This window comes from Struthio camelus, chromosome W (genome assembly GCF_040807025.1).
Source record: "Struthio camelus isolate bStrCam1 chromosome W, bStrCam1.hap1, whole genome shotgun sequence".
NCBI classification, from domain to species: Eukaryota; Metazoa; Chordata; class Aves; order Struthioniformes; family Struthionidae; genus Struthio; species Struthio camelus.
In genome coordinates, this window is record NC_090981.1 from 24,367,913 (window position 1) to 24,387,888 (window position 19,976).

The following is a 19,976-nucleotide window of genomic DNA, read 5'->3' on the forward strand; positions in this document are numbered from 1 at the left end:
CATATGGACTGGAATTCAGTTCATTTGCAACATGTACATCTGTTACTTTTTTTGTGAAGTCTTCATCTTGAACATGCACTATCTGATGTCATTTCAAGAAAGTATTTCGAATTTTTCCTCATAATTAATATTTGGGTATTTGTATGTAATTTATTTCGCCTTGTGCCTTCCTCACATTGGCAGTGCAAGCACCTCATTTATATTTGTTCAGTTTTTAACTTAAATTAACAATATGATGATATGTCTCAGAAATATTTTCCTCCGTCCTTACACTGTTTAACCATTAGCAAAAGCTGTTGCATCTTTCAGTTAATAAAAATGCCATACATTGGGGTGTTAAAAACCTATTCTATATATGTTCCTTCTGGATGCTGTTGTTTTCCTGCTTTGCCAGCTGCATGTTCCATCAAAGAACTAGAATGCACTTTCTATCTCTTTGATAAGTCTTAAAGTAATGAGGATTTTTTCCCTTCATCCTGGAGAGGACTTGGTGCCCTGATTAGGGCATCAGCCTTTGCTTTTATTTGTTGGAGAGTTTCAGTTTGGGAATTTGAGGGGGGGCATCTTTTAAAGTTGTCTGTTGTGCAATCTTTTATGTTTGTTTACACTGTACTAAATTAAATGCTAGCTGTTGGCTTGAAGGATGTGGCTATGCTGGGTAACAGTTTTGGTCACGGATATAATTCAGTTCTTAAGCAAATATAAACAAAATGGCCTGTTCTAGGTTAAAGCATGCTTCTTCAAGTGACTGAGCTGATTGTTGCCATTTCATGCCACCTGTGAATGTAGTAGTATGGGTGGCTCTTATAAACAGTCACTACAACCCATGTATTAGATTTTTCCGTCCTTGCAGGACTTCTGGAGAACAAATACTCAGCTTACCCTATTGATGTTGCTGCAGTTTGACTGCATGCATATATATATATATATATATATATATATATATATATCTGGCATGGTAACATAGGCACATGCCCTGAATGTATAATAAATATGTTACATGAATAGCTTAATTAAATTTTAGCTTTTTTCATGTGGAAAGCCTATATTGGAGTTTATTGGATTCAGCTAACAGTGCAGAATTGGTTGCAAACTTAAACACTTTCAAAATAATCCATGCTTTTGCCTATTCAAAACACCAATCTTACCAATCTTTGTATAATAAGTCTTTTTAAAAATACTAATGTGGGGGTGAGTACTCTGTCTGTCCTCTTGAAACCAACTCTGCCTGCACGGTTACTGTAAAGCTATTGTAACCTTGTGCAGCCACTAGAGGGTATAAAAGGACAAAGATATTTGCATATATTTTCTAGATTTTTTGGATGTTTTTTAATATGTCCATTTTGCCTGCTTTACAAATGTAAGTAGGTTGCTGGTGTATGGCAGTATGTTTGCCTAAGATAAGCTACTAGTCTGGCTCTCTAAAGAATGTTTGATTGCTGTCTTTCACCTCACTTGATCTTAACAAATGAAACTCCTAGTGTAGTGCAAATACTTGTAGTGATGCAAGAAAAATAAAAGACAAAAACAAAACACTAGGATCTTGAGGTGAAGGAGGATTGTAGGTCGTTGTATCTTGCCACCTAATGGTAGAAGGCTGTCCTTCATGTTGAATCTATTGTTAAGCTTTATTGTCTTGAGTTTAAAAGAAATGTTTACTTCAGTCTCTTACAAGTTAACAGTCCAGTCAAGTAAACCCTACAGTAATGGTTTTGATTTCCTTTATTCAGCACATGTATTTTTGAACTTGGACAACTTATTCATACAGATATTTGAATTAGTATTAATTTAAGATTCAGCATGTTCTTTTAATTGTATTTAATTATTTATTACTGTTTGTACCTGTATTTTATTTCTAATGGCTTCTTTTAGCTAGACACCATGGTATTTTATTAACTGAGGAAACTTCCCCAATAATTCTAATTCTATGGCTTATTTTTGTTTTGTCTGTTGCATTTTGAGAGGTGACAGTAGACCTTAAATCCCCGTCTTGTCACAAGTGTAGCACTAAACTAAATCTGTATCAGACAGTACAGATTTGTATAGGATAGTATAGGGAAAGCAGAATCATAGAAAATAGAAGAAGCAGCACTTCCCCTACCCAAAAGCAGGACTAAGCGTGCTCAATTGTTCCTGGTAGGTGTTTGAGTAGACATACGTCAGTTAATGATGAAGCTTTTCACAAGCTTTATGGGCAGTCTCTTCTAATGCCTAACACACTATATTGCTTTTTAAGTGTTTTTTTTTGTTTGTTTAACTACTCCCTTGCTGCTACCTATATATAGGTATAACTTACCGTATCCATAGAGGAAGTGAAGATGAATATACTCTGTTCTCTGCTGCTCTATTTTTGCTTATAGTGATTTTCTTGACTCCTAATCGTTCTGTTTCTCTCATCTGGACTCTCTCCATCACGTTCCTATATTTCTTGAAGTACAATATTCCAAATGGGATATAGTACCCTAGCTGAAGCCTCAGAGAGGAGAGATCTATTTGTAATTAGTCATAGTGTTCTGTAGAGTGGAAGTGGAGAAACTGGTTTTGTTCTTAATTTTTCTCCAAACCCCAACTCTTTTACTATTTCTTGGCCCTAAGTTTGCCAGTAGACGGTGACTACCCACCTGATCCAGCTCTTGCCAGGTCTATTTCTTGAATGCATTAAGTGGCTGCCTTTATTCTGTTCCTCTTGTTTTAATGACTAGCAGTTCCAGTTCCACTAATTTCCCAGTGTAGCTTCTGTACCTTCTTTATGTGGGGACACCACCCTTCTTTGCTGTTTTTTTGGATTTCTGGGTGCCCCCCCCATAGTTTTCTACTTCCTAGCATCCCAGGAACAGGGGAGTAGTCAGCTCTTGTCTGTCTATGATAACTCTTTGAGGACCACTGTCTCCCTCTGTGGCACAGTCTGGGAATCGGTGTGATCATCCTTGTTATAAGTGGTAGAAATTTTTCCCTGTGCACGTTCTTAAATAATAGATGAGACTGCAAACATGTTCAATTAGATAAGCTATTAGGTGAGCAGATAAATGGTTAGCAGCTTGTGTTGCTTGTAGAATTTGCAGAGGACAAAGCTCCAAAGCTAAGTGAAACTAAGGTTTCCTTAGTTAGGAGTGAAATGATAACTGATACATTGTCATGTCACCTCTTGGCATGTTGAGCAAATACCATTTTTACTCGTTAATTCCTGAAGAATTACTGCTAAGGTATTAACAGAAGCGATGTCTGTTAATTCTCCCCACAACATAGTCTTGAAGGTACTGATCTCACAGTAAAATGGAGACGAGAAAAAAAGCTTATCCAGCAATTCTGCAAACTCCTCCTGGACTCTAAAGCAGCTTCTCTTCATCCATTGCTGCTGTTCACAGTCATTATGCAGATCAAATCCAGGTTTTAGTTGTACAAGCTTTTGTCTTACGCTGTTCTCGGCTATTCTGAAGTCTTCGTTACTCTTCAGGGATGTTGTACAAAGGTTACCCAAGGTATTATGTAGCCTACAGCATCTTTGTACTTTGAGATGAGGCAGAAAGGGGAAAAATACCTTTAACTCTGCGTTTTGCATGCTAATTGTGATTCTATTATATAAAAGGCCATGTGCAGATAAAAATATGTTGTCAGCCTTATTTTGTGTTGGATCATTCAGAGAACAAAAATGTTTGCTAAGAGAACGTGGTAGAAGTGTTTGTTCTTATTTTCAGAGACCACACTTCAGCTTTTCCGGCATCATACTTAATATGCTCCCAAAATAAACTAAACATCAAAAGATTCTATGTAATTTTCTTGTTCCTGCTTTGCACATGCTGCAATAGCCATAATAACATGAAACGTCAGGTACATCTCACCATATTTTATCATTAGAAAACTTCAACTCTGTCCATCTAGAGAGACAAAAGCTGATTTTTAGAGGTGCAGTTGTTCCATCCTAAAATAGATGGCTAAGAGAGATTGAATGAACCACATTGTTGACTAAAAAGAGTGCTGAAATAAGTGTGTTAGATGTTTACCATTAAGCCTGTCAGACTACATCTGTGTTACTACATTCAATAGTGCCAGGAAACTTCCTGGGGCACTGTAGCTCAGTCATCTGTACTGTTAATTGGTAGAACAGTTGCTGGCACAGATTTTGGCCTGTGCATAATTCATGAGTTAGCAAGGTACCTTTTCTGGTAGGCACTTGGGACGTGACCAGCCTGTTCTGGAGCTTAAGAGAGTTTAATAACACAGACACAAACCAGTCAACTTTGCCAGTTGGCTTCTGTGCCAGAGAACAGTCCTTGGGATGTTTGTTAGTAGATATGCAGTCCCAGTTTCAGGTGAGATTCGATTCCTTGTATCCTCACTGAGCAAAATTAAACTTTGTCAGGAAAAAAAAAATCCAACCCCTTCTAACCTTAGGAGCAATCTCACAACTTTTTTTTTAAACAGTTCTCCAGCTTTCCTTCCATGTAAATGTCTCACATGTACTATACTCGCTCTAAATGCCTAGCGACAGCTAGATTCTGCAATGCTTTTTAACGTTAAGGATGCAGTTTACAGATGGTGAGGAAATAATTGTTTATACATCTCAATTCACTCATACTTTTCCTTATTAAATGTAGATGCTGAATTTTAATAAGATTTAGGAAGAAGTGCAGTAGTCTCAGTTTTCTTGCTCTGCATCTTCTCATGGAACAATTGCACGTGAAAATTGTGTATATATATAGGTATATCAATCGGATTGGATGAAACTATTGTTAAATATCATTGCTATTATTTGAGTAGTAAGGGGACATGGAGGGCTTTATCATTGAAAAATGAAAAATAAAGAGGTTAGAGTTAGATATTCCAGCTGCAAAAATAAGTATGTGAAGTTAAAGTAGACAAAAATGTTTTTCCCTCAAAGGTGGCTTGGTAACAGAGCTAATAATGCTGGTGACTCTTGGAAATTAAAATGCATTAAGAGCTCTCCAGCCCTGAAACAGAAAACCTCAAAGAAGGGAAGGATTCCAAGCAGAAAACTACACGGTAAATATTGGCAGCACAGAAAAGTCTAGGCAGGGCTTTATTTAACTTTTTCGTATAAATACTGCAAATTGAAAGAAAAGGAAATTTATTTTAAATTGTTTTTTCTCATAGAGAGTGTATAAAAGTCAGTATTTTATTTATAACATATACTCCATCCACATAGCATACTAACCTTCGACCACAATTAGATCAAACTAATTAGATCAAACTAAATATTTGTTCTCAAACTTTTTTGTGAATCATTGTGCAAGCAGCAGTCAGACACAAAATCTGTCACGTACTGAGGGATGTATCTGATTTACCAGGTTACACGACTGAGGGGAGGCTGCAGCGCTGCTCCACAGCCCCAGAATGAGGCCGCTACCAGGACCCTTTTGGGTGTGGGGCTCCATCAGGTCCATTGATTATTTAGCTTGGTCTTCCAGATCAAAGTTTGGGAACTGCTGCTTTAGATGGTGACATTGCTATGTATTTCCAAATAGCAATCTGAGTTATGTTTGCAACGTGTGCTTATGTCTCCTCCTGATTCTAACCTGAAAGGTTTATTCTGTGCAAATGGTGTCCTTCCAAGATCCCAATGACATTCACAGGAAAAAAAAAAATAGGGCAGATCTCTAGGTGCTGTACAGTGAGGCACTTCAAGTTTTCAGAAGCAGTCCTTATTAAACCACACCAAGCTTTTAAAAAAAAAAAAAACAAAAATGAAACAAACAAAAAAAACTGTAGCCCTGCTGTAGGATGTAGTGCTTTGGGACTTTACTACTCAGTATTGTAGTTCAGTAAGGCAAGTTCCCCTGGGCCAGGTCATTTACCTTTTATCTAAGTTATTATCTGCTTGATAAAATGTTCTGTTCTCTTCGACCCCTCAGACAGTTATTGGCGTTGAGCCACGTAGCCCCAAAACCTGCAAGGCACAGTGCCCTAAGGCTCCACGTGCTATGCATGTGAACTACAGCTGCAAGTCCAAACGTTGGCTTACATTAGTGTTGCAGTCCTCTGTAAAAGTAAAGAAACTAGAGTGAACAAGGACTTAATAGCAATGGTAAAGGGATTCAAGTCACAATATCTGGAAGAGGAGGCATAAACTCTTGTTACTGAGTTAAGAGCTAGGATCTCTTCAGGCTAACAGGCCAGAAGGAAGAAGCACAGTCTGGTTGTTTGCCACAATAGCCTGAGGACTCGGGCACCTTAGATCCCATTTTCGATTTATCCATACATTTCATTTGGAACGATAGGCTGCCTGATAAAATCTTGAACCCCAAGCTATATGTCCACGCCCAAAACACAGTGCCAAGCGCCTAACAACGGCATTCATGAATTCCAGCAATCTAATCAAAAATTTTCGTAAATGTGCCAGGGTAAAACCTGTGAGCTGCATCCCAGTAGGAGGCGAGGTGCCCATACCTGCTTGGGACCTTCAGCTGGCAAATCTCTTTTGGAGTTAGAGGTCCTGTTCAACAATTGCTTGAAGAGCTTGCACCAGTCTTTTGGATAATAGCCTAGTGGTTAGAGCATTTGTCCAGGAAGCAGAATCCCTGTGAATAAAGCCCAAACTCCCATTTTCCAAGACTGTTTTAACCACCAGGGTATCAGCAAGAGTGGCTTACTGGTTTCCTCTCTGCCTCTCAATCAAGTCCTATCATTGGGAAGGAGAGAATGCAAGAATGATTGACTTTGTAGATTACTGATTACTGTATGCTGTAATTATGTAATTACGCTCCAGAGACTTTCTGTGCTTTCCACAGGAGCTGCATACTGTGAAATGCAGAAATAGTCCTTGGACCAAGGAATGCGTTTCAGGATATCCCTTTATGCTTCTTCCCTAAAGCTACATGCTTGCTCTCGCGTTCTCTCTATCTCTCTGACCCAAAGACTGTGTATTCACTTTAGGTACTCTGTTGTTTGAATATATGAGTAGGCAGTGTCACTGTGTGATCATACAGCTATCACAGCATGACACAGATTCACTAGTACCAAGTGTGATTGTGTATCTTCTCCAAGAAATATCAGTGAGTGCCGTCGTTAAGCTAAGGGCAAATAGCTGAGAAGGAGGATACAAGAACCAGGTTACAGAAACGAGCAAATGTAATTTCTGCAGAATTATTTCATGGGAACGTGGTCCTAAGTACCTGATATTCATGAAAGTCAAGGCCTGAGACAACGGGCACTACTCAAAACACAGGGTGACAGATCTAACTGGTGAGGCGGGCTGGGTACAGTAGGGTTCCAATCAAAAATGACGTTGCAGAAGGGACTGACTGTGTGCTTTTTACCTTATTGGTATGTGATACCATGATACCTTTACTGGTGCACAGTCCAGCTCCCGAGGAATCATCGGTGGAATTCATGAATACCAGTTGCAGTGCTGCATCCTGCATTGAAAAAAGTTTAAATGTAGAAACTGTGTCATTTGTCTCAACTTAGAGCTTATTTTCAAATAAGCTTTAAGTAATTGGTCTTAAAAAAGACCTACGCTTTTTGTTATAAACTGAAAGTTACAGCACCTCTTACATTTGTTGGAATATAGCCTCCCGCATTATGAATGTTATTTTAATGAACAGCTGATAGATATGCTCAACAGTTCATTTCTACAGGGTTCTAAATGTATAATTTTCCAGCAATAGAGAGAAATGGGTAAAGTGCTGTGCACTCCTTTTATGAGAAACAGAACTGAGAATGTGAAAACAATTCCTGTGCTGTGTGGATTACAATGCCCTCTTCTTTTTTTAAATTTTCAGCAACAGCCACCCTCAGTGGCAGAAGCTAGAATCTGTTAGCTGCTGCGCGTAACTCAGATCCTTGTGCCATTCCTGTCAGTGGGACATTAGCAAAGACATTTGCTAATGTGACAGTGGGACATCAGTAAACTGTAGAGCCATAAATATTGTAACTAATGATTTCTACGCAATCAAGCAATCAACTCCTATGGAAGTTTTCAGGATCAACAAGCGATGTTGAAAGATTCAAAATCAAAAAAAAAAGTGTGAATACTTTTGAATAAGGGTTAAATAGAAATGTAAGATTTTCTATTACTACTAGAGAAATTCGAGCTCTTGGTTATCAAGTTAAAGAAAAGCTTGGGCAAATATATGGGTCAATCATTGCAAGTGAGCTATAATAAGCAATAACAGACTTTGAAACTGCAATAGGCAGATCCAGCCTAAGCCATTAGCTGTAGCAGAGGAAGATGTAAAACGTCCTTTTGCTTTTAGTAGTAAAAAAGCCGTAATTAATGCTCCCATCAACGTTGTGGCAAATGAATCAAGTTTCTGAAGTTTCTGGGATTAACAGGAGATGCATAATGCGATTTTTTTCCTGGACTTACTTAAGTACCAGAACATCGCCAGTCACAGAGGTGTGCAGGTACGCAGAGAGACATTATGACTGCTGCAAAATAATTGTGATCAGATCTTGGGAATACCAGAAAGAAACAAAAAAAAGGTTGAAGGCAGATGTCATTGTTCATTTCCCAGCTCATTTAAGCATTGCTCTGGTGGTTCTTACAAAACCCTATTCTTGTGATATATTTTATACCTGTGGGCAGTGTTTGTCTGTTTAAAATGGTCTAAAATTGTTTCAAAGTCTGTTTAAAATTATCACAGGTCACACCCCCACAAACACAACTCGTTAATAAAAGTAGCAATAAGGGTCACATCCGCTTTCTGAGCACCGGGAGAGCTTTGCGATAGGTCTCCGACAGCGTACGTGTTCTGTAAACTCAGGGGTGTTTCACTCCCATGCACAAGATGCCAGCCCCGTTTAAATCTGTGGGAACGTGTTCTTGACTGCAGCGGAGGCAGAAATTCACCCAGCCTCGCCAGGTGAACTTCCTCTATTGATGGGGCTGCTTTTTCTCACAACTCCTTGATGCACAGGTCAGAGGAAGAGAAACCGGGCACACTAGAAATCGCTTCAGCCTGACTGCCTCAAAGGCCGGCTACGACCCAGCAGCGCTTTGGGCGCCCTCAAGCCTTAAGCGCGCCTCCCGAAGAGAAGCTGAGCTGCTGGCTTGCAGCCTCACAACCACCTGGCGGGCCTGAGGAGCCGAACCCTTTCTCTCACGCGAAAAGGTTGATTTTTTTGAACGTAGCTCTACGGCGCATACTGAATTCTGTTGCTGGAAGTCACGGCTAATCTATACCCCGTTAGCAGCTGACCCGGCCATGAAGGCGCCGGGTGCGAAGCCCACTTGCGTGGTCGGCCGCGCGTGGGTCTGGCACCCGGCGGTGTGCCGGCACGGCCGCAGGCTGAGCCGCGGCCCTCTTGGGTCCCACGCGTTACGTTTCGGGGCGGGGGTGAGGGGGGGAGCGCAGCAGCCTGACGGTGCGAGCTGGTGGCCGAGCAGGACTTTGGCAGCGGGGGCAGGGCCGGCGGGGCCGCCCCGTCCCCCGCCCGCGGGGGCGGCTCGCTCCCGCCGCGCCTCCTGGCGCATAAAGGGCGGCGGCGGGGGCCGGGCGGGGGCGGCGGCCAGGGGCTGCGCACGGAGCCGGTCATGGAGGCGCCGGTGCAGACGGAGATGTGGAAGGCGCGGAGCCTGGCGGAGCTGATCCGCATCTTGCACCGGCTCTTCTCCGAGGACAAGGTCAGCGTGGAGGAGGTGCAGGCGCTCATGGAGTCCTACGAGAGCAACCCCGAGGAGTGGCTGCAGTACGCCAAGTTTGACCAGTACAGGTAGGGACCCGCCGGCGCCGCGTCGCATCGCGCCGGGCCGGGGGCCGCTGCTCCCGGCGGCGGGGCAGGGCAGCGGAGGGCGAGGGCCGGGGGCCGCGCTGCCCGCGGCGGGGCGCGGTGGGGTGGGGAGCGGGCGGGGCGGCGGCGGCCAATGGCGGCGGCGCGGAGCACCGATGGGGGGGCCGGGGGCGGCGGGGGGCGCCCCCCGCGCTGGGGCCGCGGGGCCGGAGCCGGAGCCGGCGGGTGTGCCGTGTCGCCTGCCCGCTTCAGCCCGCTGGGCCGGTGCGGGTTCAGGCCTCCCGCCCCTCTGCCGCTGCAGTAAAACAGCAGCCGAGGTTTTAAGGCGCTCTTACTTTGCCGACGCCGTTGGTGGCTTCTCTGTTGTGTATTTATGATTAAATGCATTTTATTCCAGCACCTCCCTTATTTAAAAAAAAAAAACAAACCTTTCCTATTTGTAACCACTTTATCATGAAAGCATCATTCTGGCTTGACTTTTTTTTTTTTTTTTAAAAAGCCTCCTGTCTTCTTGCATTGACTTCTCTCCATTCAGAACAAATCACGGAATTGTAACAGGACACAGGAAACTAAGAACTAGAAAAACTAAGCCGGGTAACTTTAGAAGTATGCACGACAGCCTTTCTTTTGGCCGTGCAGACCCGCTGTACAGAAATAGCAGCACTTGAAAAGTTCAGTCAAATGCCAACACTGATTGCTTAAGTTCTGACATCATAGGAAAAATATATCTACCTGATGCGTGCCCAGATTGTGGACGGAGCAAAAGGCAGCATATAGATATAAATGAAATGCTTTGAAAGTGACTTGTTAGGAATGTCATATCTTGATTAAATTGAATGACCTTATCAGAAAATTAATGCAAAACATCTGGGTGTCATCAGTGACAGTTCTGCATCGGTCTGTTGGGTGAGAGTGAGTCTTCCTGTCATAGGCATAAGTGTCTGCTTTACTTGGCACCTTGTGAATAGGCGATGACTAAAGCTGAAGAGGAGTCAGAAGGTCAGAGCTGCTTGCTTGCACCAGACCAGCCAGGAGCACCGGCCCTGGATCAGGGCCTCGCTGTGCAAAGCAATGTATATAGCAAAACACAGCCCCTTCTCAGCTGGATGAGACAAGTGACAGCTGGGGGCAGGCTTGCAGGGAAGCGCGCAGAAACAAACCTCAAAACATGGTGATACAAAAAGCTTTCAAGCCCTGCGAGCAAATCAGTCTGGAACACGCATATGGATAAAAAGCCTTTAGGAACAAGCTCATTCCATGTTATTTTTAAGTTAGCATAAGTAAATCTGTTTAAAATTTTCTGCTATGCTAAACTTCATTTCAAAGTAGATGCTGGCAGAAGTTACACGATAGGTATTTTATCCATACAAGAATGTTACAGTGCAAGATGCAGAATCTTCAAGAAAAAAGTAAGAGTACCATGTATGGTAAGCCTGACCTTTTTTTTTTTTTTTTCCTATTCTTTTTCTGCCTAATAGGAAGGAGTGCTGCCCAAGAGAAAGGACAGCCAAGAATATCTGAAAATGAACTGTAGAAGAATGTAACCATGTATTTTTCTTTTTTCATTGCAGTCCTCTGTTTCTAATTATAAGCCAGCTGCTGAAGTGACTTCATTCAATAACTATTTTGATCTGATCCTGTCGTCCACTCTAGTTGCAGACTCCTAGTTCCCAAACTCCAATCATCTATGTAATTCAAAAGCAATATGACTATCAAATATTAACTGAGTCCAATTTTTCTTCCCAGAACAACTAGATGTACAAAAACAGTTTAAAAACTGAATTTCACTTTGTCCAAGGGAAACTTTGCTTTCAAGAAGGCAGAAAAGAAGATTTTTATATGGTGCAACCTTTGTTCATAACCATATTTGTATACTTCTTTTATAGGCATGTTGGTAGTGATTGTTCTTAAAAGCAAACACTTTGTATTTCAGGTATACAAGAAATCTTGTGGACAGTGGAAATGGAAAGTTCAACTTGATGATCTTATGCTGGGGTGAAGGGCATGGCAGGTTTGTATCCAAAGAGTATGGTTTTATCAAACAGATAGAGAGTTATAGTACCTCTTGCTTGGAACACTGTCATATGAAAAGAGAAGAATAATCAGCCCTAAGTGAACTATGAGAAAACTTCAGGGAAGTAGGCAGTGTAGAACTCCTACTTATTCCTTTGGGGTGGCCGTCCTGCATATTTGCTAGAATATTTTTTGCAAGTTTGTACCTTATGGACACTTTTAGAGCATTTAAAATATAATACTAATTATGGTCTTCTACCAAATCTATGCTTTCTTCTGTCTGTAGAAGTTTTTAATCCCAGAGGTACAGTGGGTCCTACAGGCATTGAACAGACCCTGTTGCTTCTGATAAATCTGCTTCACTTTGTGTTGCAGAAGCAGGACTTGGTACAGTCTAAACAGTCTTTATTCTCTCATGTTGTTTAAATCCAGTCTTTGCACCACAAAGAGAAAAGTGGGTTTGGGTTAGGAGCGTGGGGTGGGAGCCCCTTTCTGGCGATACATAGCTTTAGGTAGGTTCCAGACATCCTAGCTCCTCCCTCAGAAGGGACCACACTGCTGCTGCGCCCCCTTGAGTTATATATGCGGCCCATACATTGGATTGCATAGTCCTGCAAAAGTGAGAGCAGGATCTGTCCCTTGGAGGGTCTCTTACAAAATGCTGGATACAACAAAATGTGGAGTGACAAAACTTGCAGGCTTTGACTGATTGTCCTTGCACGTAAACAGAAAACCCCAAGACCTGGGGGGGGGGGGGAGGGGAGGGCAGAGGGGGCTGTTTTTAATTGAGCATGCATATTGAACACTTAAAATATCCTCCTGGGGATGCCATGCAATTATACCCAGACAGATGTAAGAATGAAGGCCACCTCCTCTATTTCTCCTGGGCTTTTCCCGCAAAGACTGTAATTCTTGTCAAATTGTGTTTGGGTTGGATGAGCATTTGCTAGGAACTAGACTCAGACCACAACTTGTTTTTGCTTCCTACATGAGGAGGATCAGATTGTGCTCATGGCTTGTGCAAGGAGCATGACAACGTGGCATTTGTGAACTGTTCTATGCCTGAAGCAAGCAGTGCTCTCTTGGCATCTCACTTTGTAAGAAGCTGACATTTGTTTATTGAAAACAGTAATGTACAAGTACCAGGCTTGTTGGGTGGAACTCATTAGCACTATACTTCAGGGAGGGCCAAATTCCCTCGCCTCCCTGCCACGAGTGGAGACATCTCCCTTTGTCCTAATCCCATCAAATTCTGTAACAGTTAGGCCTCTATTTAAAAAAAAAAAAAAAAAAAGCCCCAAACTAAATTGCATATCTACCCTGTATGCCTCTAAATGAGGCAATTAAAACATACTTCCAAGTAAGCAGATAGATCAAGCAAGCAGACAGATCATGCCAGCTCCTGCTGCTGTTCGTGTTTTGCCAACTTGTGAAATTAAGGGCTTGCTCTAGTCAGTTGTACTTAGTACTGTTAGAGTGGCAAAGACAGCATTTTCTTTCTCAACAAACTCCTATGCATCTCAACAGTAGAGAGGCCTAGGAATGAAGGAGAAGTAGCTCATTTCTCCCATGTTTAGAGAGGGAGCACTGTGGATTTGCAAATACACCTGGTATAAATGCAAGTCCACACTGGCCTCTGCCTGATACAAAATATAGGCCCTGGTTGGGGGTCACTGAGGAAAGCATCCTTTTTTTTTTTTTTTTTCCCTTGGCCCACAGAGTTTGTGTTCTGAAAAGCTTTCCTGTCCTCCTGCCTCCTCCAGATTTGCCTTGTTTTTTTCTCTGGCAAGGTCATAAGCTGACAGATAGCTTAGTTTTTTTTTCCTCCAAGTCCTGATAAACGTAAGCTTATCCTAACACATTTCTAATGCTGCAGTTTTAAGTAGGCATACCTCAGCCATGGTGAATATTTCTTTCTAAGATTTGTGTGCGTGCAACAGCATTTCATTCTAGAGCTATGTCCAGCTACAATAGGCTATGCCATCTGTTCTGTTTGCGGTACTTCAGTTAAATGTGTAGTATCACACTGAGTTTGGTTATTCTTTTTGCTTATATAGCAGTATCCATGATCACACTGACTCCCACTGCTTTATGAAGATCCTCCAGGGAAATCTAAAGGAAACTCTCTTTGCATGGCCTGAGAAAAAAGGAAATGGCGAAATGACTAAGAAATCAGAACGTGTTCTCAGAGAAAATCAATGTGCCTATATTAATGGTAAGCTCCTCTAGTATCTTATTTGACAGCTACCCACCTATGAATGTGACTCCTTAAATAGGATAGTTCATGTGCTAACTAGGCTCTTACCTTTAACAGTATCATACACTTTACACACTTGAACTTGGCTATTCAAATTCTCTACAAACCTGTATTTGGATTCAATAAAACAAACAAAATTTTCCTTTTAACTCACTCTTAAGACATTGCAGCATTTGCTTGGTTGCAGCAATCGCTTGGTACTTAAAGAGGCTGGATAGCTCTTCTATACTGAGTAGCCTTCAGCACTGTGTCCCAAATAACTCTGAAATTGCCTGTAAACACAGAGCTTAAATTGTATTTTGTGGAGAAACAAGAGGAAACAAAGTTTAAATTTCTTAATCATCACAACTTTACAAAGAAATAGTCCTTGTGATCTGTCATGGAAATCCTAGGGCAAAAATGTAAAAGCCATAGAATAAATTAAACAACCAGAAACAGAGGCTGTGATCCTCAAGTGTAAATTTTCGTCCAAATCCAAAAAAGACTCTAATGCTGAAGTGTAGTGTCAGCAGAGCTGAAGGTCTACCCAAACAATCTATAAAACAATCGCCTAACTCCACAGATGCTGAAAGACATCTAAGTCTTCACCAGGAAGGTTCCCTAGGTACCTAAAGTCATGCCATTATGCATACCGGTAACTATTGCCATCTTGTGTTACACCTGAGGCTGCCTGGGAGTCACCAGCTGGGCATCACATTCTGATCCTACAAGAGGCGTTACAAATCGTGCTGAACTGCAAAGAGTTCAGCAGAACGAGCGCTTCAGGGCAAAGCCTCAGAGAAGGGGGCTACCTGCCTTGTATGTGATAGCTGAGTAACTACAGCACACCCCTGCGGTGCTCCCTCCGGTTCAAGGGAGTCACATCCACAGCCTCAGCTTGGCTTACAGACTAGGCCAGGGCAAAGGGCATAGAGGAAACATGAAGGGTACTCTCCAGCCCTTTGCTGCAGGTATGTCACTTTATCTGAAAACACAAAATTCACAGGACAGGAAATGTAAGGAAGAGCCTGATGCTTCTACTGATGGAGGGGGCACTCCCACACCTGGGTGGTGGGTTCTCAGACTTGTTTAGGTTTTCTTCCCTATGTATGTGGTTCGTTGCAATGCAAACAATTACGCCCTGTGTGTATCTGATCCAAAGCTTTCTTGGTTGTTTAAAACAAATTTGGTATCCAATTCTCTGGGACAGTTTAGATCATATTTCATGCTAGGCATTTTGGCTTAAAAGAAACAAGTAAAAGAAGTAGATGGAAAACACTGACAGTGTTCTACTTGATTGCCTTGCTACTTTAATGGTGTCCATAAGCCTTCGTGTTTCTACTACATGTTTCTTGGTGGCTGTTGTACTTTACTGTTAAGGCTATAACCCACTAATCTGAGTTTATTTGAATCTCCCTTTACATAAGCACACATTTAAGGCTTTTTTTCCTCCCCGCATCCTTTATTTATCTAAATGATGTTAATGACACTTAGGGCTTACGCTCTTGACTCTGATATACATTCGAAGTGTACTTACAGTTCCCAGGTTATTGTGCCTACAATGCATAATACAGGTCTGAGTATTAGATGATGTATTAATTTTAAGTACAAAGGCCTCAGTTGTTTTCTTACAGCAGGAGTCATAAACTTGAATTCAAGGTTTCCCTTAAGTAATTCAAAAACTCCACTTTAATATAGAATGAAAATAGATGTTTTTATGGATTTGATTCTTCATAGTTTACATTTTCTGGGACGATCGAGCAGAAGTCAAGGTATTACATAAAAATGCCATTACTTCAATAAGACAGTGTCTTATTACCTGTTCAATTACGCTTACTGTTCGGTTAAGATTGGACATATGCCAGTCACCAGTCATTTGTCGCTTTAGACAAAAGACCAAAGAAATGAAGACTGTTCTACTCCAAACTAATAAGTTGGAAAGATTAATTAGGAAATGGACGTCTGCAATAGAAGACAAGTATATCTCTGCCCATGAGTCCATGCTCCAAAAACAAGTAGCTGACTCTTAATGTGATTGATGTCCTTGTTATTGGGCTGAGAATTAGTAATACAAAAAGTCTGCCTGTAAACTATCCTGCTGATTTTTAGAAACACAAATCTTCCTGCTTCTAGAGAGCAACAGCATCTCCTAGGAGAATAAACCTTAAACCCATTTGGGAATGGCAGCTGGCAAATTACTGGCCGCATGGCCTTCCTTAAGCTTCTTTGGATTTCTATTGGCCTTTATCCCATAGTAGATAATCCAGTAATTTACAAGTGTTGAAGGCGATAAGGTATTCTGAAGCACCAGTGTATTTAGGAAACCGTGCTAGAGAACAGCAGTCTAATTTGCTGTACTGAGTTACACGTTGTTCCTCAAAGTGCAGGTGTGACTAACCGGCTTCTTCACAAGTTTCAGCTTAGATGGCACTCTTCCAGGTGTTTATGAGATCTTGCTAAATCTGTCTCTTAATGCAACCTTTCATTTCATGCCCTTGCCTCTCTAGACTCCATTGGCTTGCACCGTGTGGAGAACATAAGCCACACAGAGTCTGCTGTTAGCCTGCATTTGTACAGCCCACCCTTCGACAGCTGTAACACCTTTGATCAAAGGACTGGACACAAGCACAAAGTCAAAATGACATTCTATAGCAAGTTTGGCGAAAGGACTCTATGTGTAAGTATGGGATAATACGTTCCCTGGCAGCTCTTTGTCACCAACCACTTGCCCTTGTGCAGGGACAGGACAGAGGGGCTGCGTTTTTGTCTGCACAGAGCAGACCATTGGCTCCTGGGGGGCTCTCCAGGACTTGTAGCAATCTCACAGTTCCTGGGGCATCCATATCTAGGATCAGCATAAGATGTATTTCAAAAATACTCTTCCGTTTGTCAGTTTGCGCTTTCCTTATATGCAGTTCTCTTCCCTGCTGTGTTACAAAGTGCAGTAATACAACCACATAGGAAAATTGAGGCTGAGAACTTATCATCTGTTAGTGATGACGTTGGATTTGGCTGCCCTGGCTCTTCTCACCACCCCTTTCCGTTCCCCTATGGACGGTGTCCAGCTGTGTGAGGAGTGGAAGAGCCTAGCAGGAGGCAGTTCTGTGTGGAGAAGAGGATTAATGAGAATTTTGCTATTAGTTAAGCGTCTTCAGACAGTAAATGTAACCTAGTCAATGGAAGGCCATTAAGCAGCTAGATTATTTTAGCCAATTTAAGTCATGTGTAACATTCCCTGCCTAAACTGTTCTGCCAAAAAGCATCCCGTTTCAAGCCAGTTGTTTTAAACCTTGTAACTTACTGGAAGTAAAGCAAGATAAGTACTCAGACTTTTTAAAATCAAAACTTTTAAATGGAAACACTTGCTTTGAGAGAGAGTAGACTGGCTGTTGTCTGCATTCCTGAGCAATGTCAAGAGATTGAATTTGGATAGAAAGGAGGGACCAAGCTAGGACATCTGGCAGGGTTTGATAGGGTTCCCTTTTAGCACTTCTCTGTGTGTTGGGAAAAGTTACCACATACAAGGGGAGAAAAAACAGATTTTTGTTGGGTCAGCTACAGAGGTTCAAAGACTGTTTTTGTTAGATACAGAACACTTTCACCTTTTACTGAGGCCAGAAATTCAGTGCTTTGGACTTCTAAGCAGTGAGCCCTTAGTAAGATCCAGCTAAAGATTTATATAATCAGCAAGCCCAGTGTAAATTATTTCTTTGCATCTTGTCAGATTAAGTGATTACAATTTTACTAAACAGCTGAAACCTGAACTTTAACCTTCACAAGTTTGAAAGGTCTTTGAGAAAGTAAGCTCAGATTTATAAATCAGATTTTAAAGGACAATGAACACAGAAAAAATGTGGAACAAAATTCACAGGAGAATTCAATATTTGCTTGTTTTCCTTTCATTTTAAGTGTTTATTGAATACAAAGTGTGCAAGATAAATGGAACTAGATACTTTAACTTGGACTATTTTCCTACTCTTGATTTGTAACCCACTGGCAATGTTTGCACCTTTTGTGGGAAATGGGATCTGGCTTACAGGAGAGAGGTAAATCTTAATCACTAGGTCTCTTTCATGAATTCCTGTAAATGGAATTCCAGTAAGGCAAAGAGTGGTAGCTAGTCTGGGCCATCCAACTGTCTGAAATGACTTCATGCTACAAAAACCTTCTGGTTTCAATGACGGTTTTTGGAAAGCTCACTGGAAACTCAAGCCTTCTTCTGTTTACCAGATCTCGAAAGGACTTAGGAAGGCAGAGGACTGTACGTTAAAAGGAAAAGGAGAATAGTGTAAAGCATACTTGCATATCTTCATTAGTGAGAAGATTATTAAAGCACATTCAGCGCTTCCCATTTGTCTGAAGTTTTCTCTGTAGGTAAAATACTCGGGTAACCCCTAGTGGTTACGATGGAGTCTTAATTAACTGAACAGTAAATATATAAACAAGTTAGAAGGCCTAATAATTGACACGGTGTGGAGTTAACTTACCAAGGACTTACTCAGAAAAGAGACTGTTTCCACAGTCCAAGTATGAACCATTAGAATACAGATGTGAAAGTTCACTGAGGAAAACCTGGTTTTGTCTCCTGGCTGTCAGAGCATATCAGAGGCTCTTGCTATTGGGAATTGTTCTAGGGCAGGTCGTTTCTTTGCAGTCTATCTTTCAAACTGGAGTTCCAGTTTCTGTCAGAATGAAATACAGCACAGCGTTTCTGACAGAAAAGATAGCCTAAAGGAGAAAGCACTCCTCAGTTGTCTCTTCTGCCCATGGTCACACAGGGACCCAAAGGATAGGGCAGCTAATTTTATCAGGTACTGTGGTATTTGGGCCATACTATCCTCTATAAAATGTGGGTAGTAACTTTTTATCTTGCAAAAAGTATTGAAAAGAAATACATCAAATATTTTAAGGTGCTGAGCTCCCCTGGTAATGTTAAGGCCCATATTAAGAACAGGCAGATGGTTGGAGTCTACTACTAAGTCTCTTCCCTTAAAAAAGAAATCTCTCCTCTCTCTTTTTAGGCAACAGCAGTGCCACAAGAGAACAACTGAGAAGCACCAGCATGTGTTTGCTTAAGACCTGCTGAATGTTTAACCAGGGACAGAAGACTTACATGGCTAAGCCTGACAGCCAGCTATATTCCTCTAACTTGTACATAGAACTACAGTAGGGCAGCTTCCAGGCAACCTGTAGTTATCTTGAGTGAATGCTGATTATGGGACACTAAGCTAACTAGTGCCATAAACTACTTAAGAGGTTAGATGCCTTTTCTTAGGCTGTTGTCAAGTCAGAATGAAGTAGTTTTTCTGATTCTAGCCTCCTTTTAATTCCACTTTTCATATCAAACATAGGATTTTTAAACATCATCTGACACTACTTAATAGGCCTACATGTATGTATGCTCTCAATGTAATTAATAATAATATAAACTTTTAAGCTTCCCGTCACTTGTACCTATGGGTAGTATACTAGATACTACTAACAGCAGCTCTTTTTTATTAAGTCTTTTTGGTTTTAATGCCATAGGTCATTTTGATAGTTTTGTGCATTTTTTTACTTTATTTTTTACAATTTGTTTGTCAGATCTTATTTTAAATAGGAGCAATAAATTGCTTCGTGTACAATGATTTTCAAAACTGATTGGGCAAAGATTTGAGTTTTTAATAAGACTAATCCTACTTAATACAGCTAATGTCCAGTTTCCAGAGTATTCTGTATAGCTACTGAACTCCTTCCAGGTAACTAAAATAAAACTGGATTTGTGCACAGAACTTAAAAGTTTGCGGCCTTTATCTCCTGATAACTAACACAGTCATCACACTTGACTAATTTCCACATTACTCACTAAGTGGTACGCTATAGAAGTGTTTGAAAAGTCAAAGGTATTTAAAACATGTAAAGAAACCCTGATCCCAGTTAAGTCAGTGGGAGTTTTGCCATTGAGTTTACTGATGCATATTTTCATCCTCAAGATTTAGTTACAATGATAAGACCAACTTGAAAAAAATAAGTGTATCAAAATCAGTAAAGCTGCCTT

The 19,976-nt window shown here is 41.3% G+C and overlaps 1 protein-coding gene across 1 annotated transcript; it reads left to right on the top strand.

Annotated features, from left to right (window-relative positions):
- The first annotated feature begins 9,413 nt into the window (after positions 1 to 9,413).
- On the top strand, positions 9,414 to 19,710 carry LOC104150995 (cysteine dioxygenase type 1). Its single transcript, XM_068925373.1, has 5 exons — positions 9,414 to 9,672; positions 11,624 to 11,701; positions 13,761 to 13,918; positions 16,447 to 16,616; positions 18,961 to 19,710. Exons 1-5 carry the CDS (start codon positions 9,494 to 9,496, stop codon positions 18,988 to 18,990), a joined length of 615 nt encoding a protein of 204 aa, XP_068781474.1. The 5' UTR covers positions 9,414 to 9,493; the 3' UTR covers positions 18,991 to 19,710.
- Positions 19,711 to 19,976: the final 266 nt, after the last annotated feature.

What these genes read in the sequence shown, in the direction of transcription:
- LOC104150995 (XM_068925373.1), top strand. Translation starts at nt 9,494, where the DNA reads ATGGAGGCGCCGGTGCAGACGGAGATGTGGAAGGCGCGGAGCCTGGCG. An exon ending in TCAATGTGCCTATATTAATG is followed by an intron (nt 13,919 to 16,446) that starts GTAAGCTCCTCT and finishes TTGCCTCTCTAG; the next exon opens with ACTCCATTGGCTTGCACCGT. An exon ending in TTGGCGAAAGGACTCTATGT is followed by an intron (nt 16,617 to 18,960) that starts GTAAGTATGGGA and finishes CTCTCTTTTTAG; the next exon opens with GCAACAGCAGTGCCACAAGA.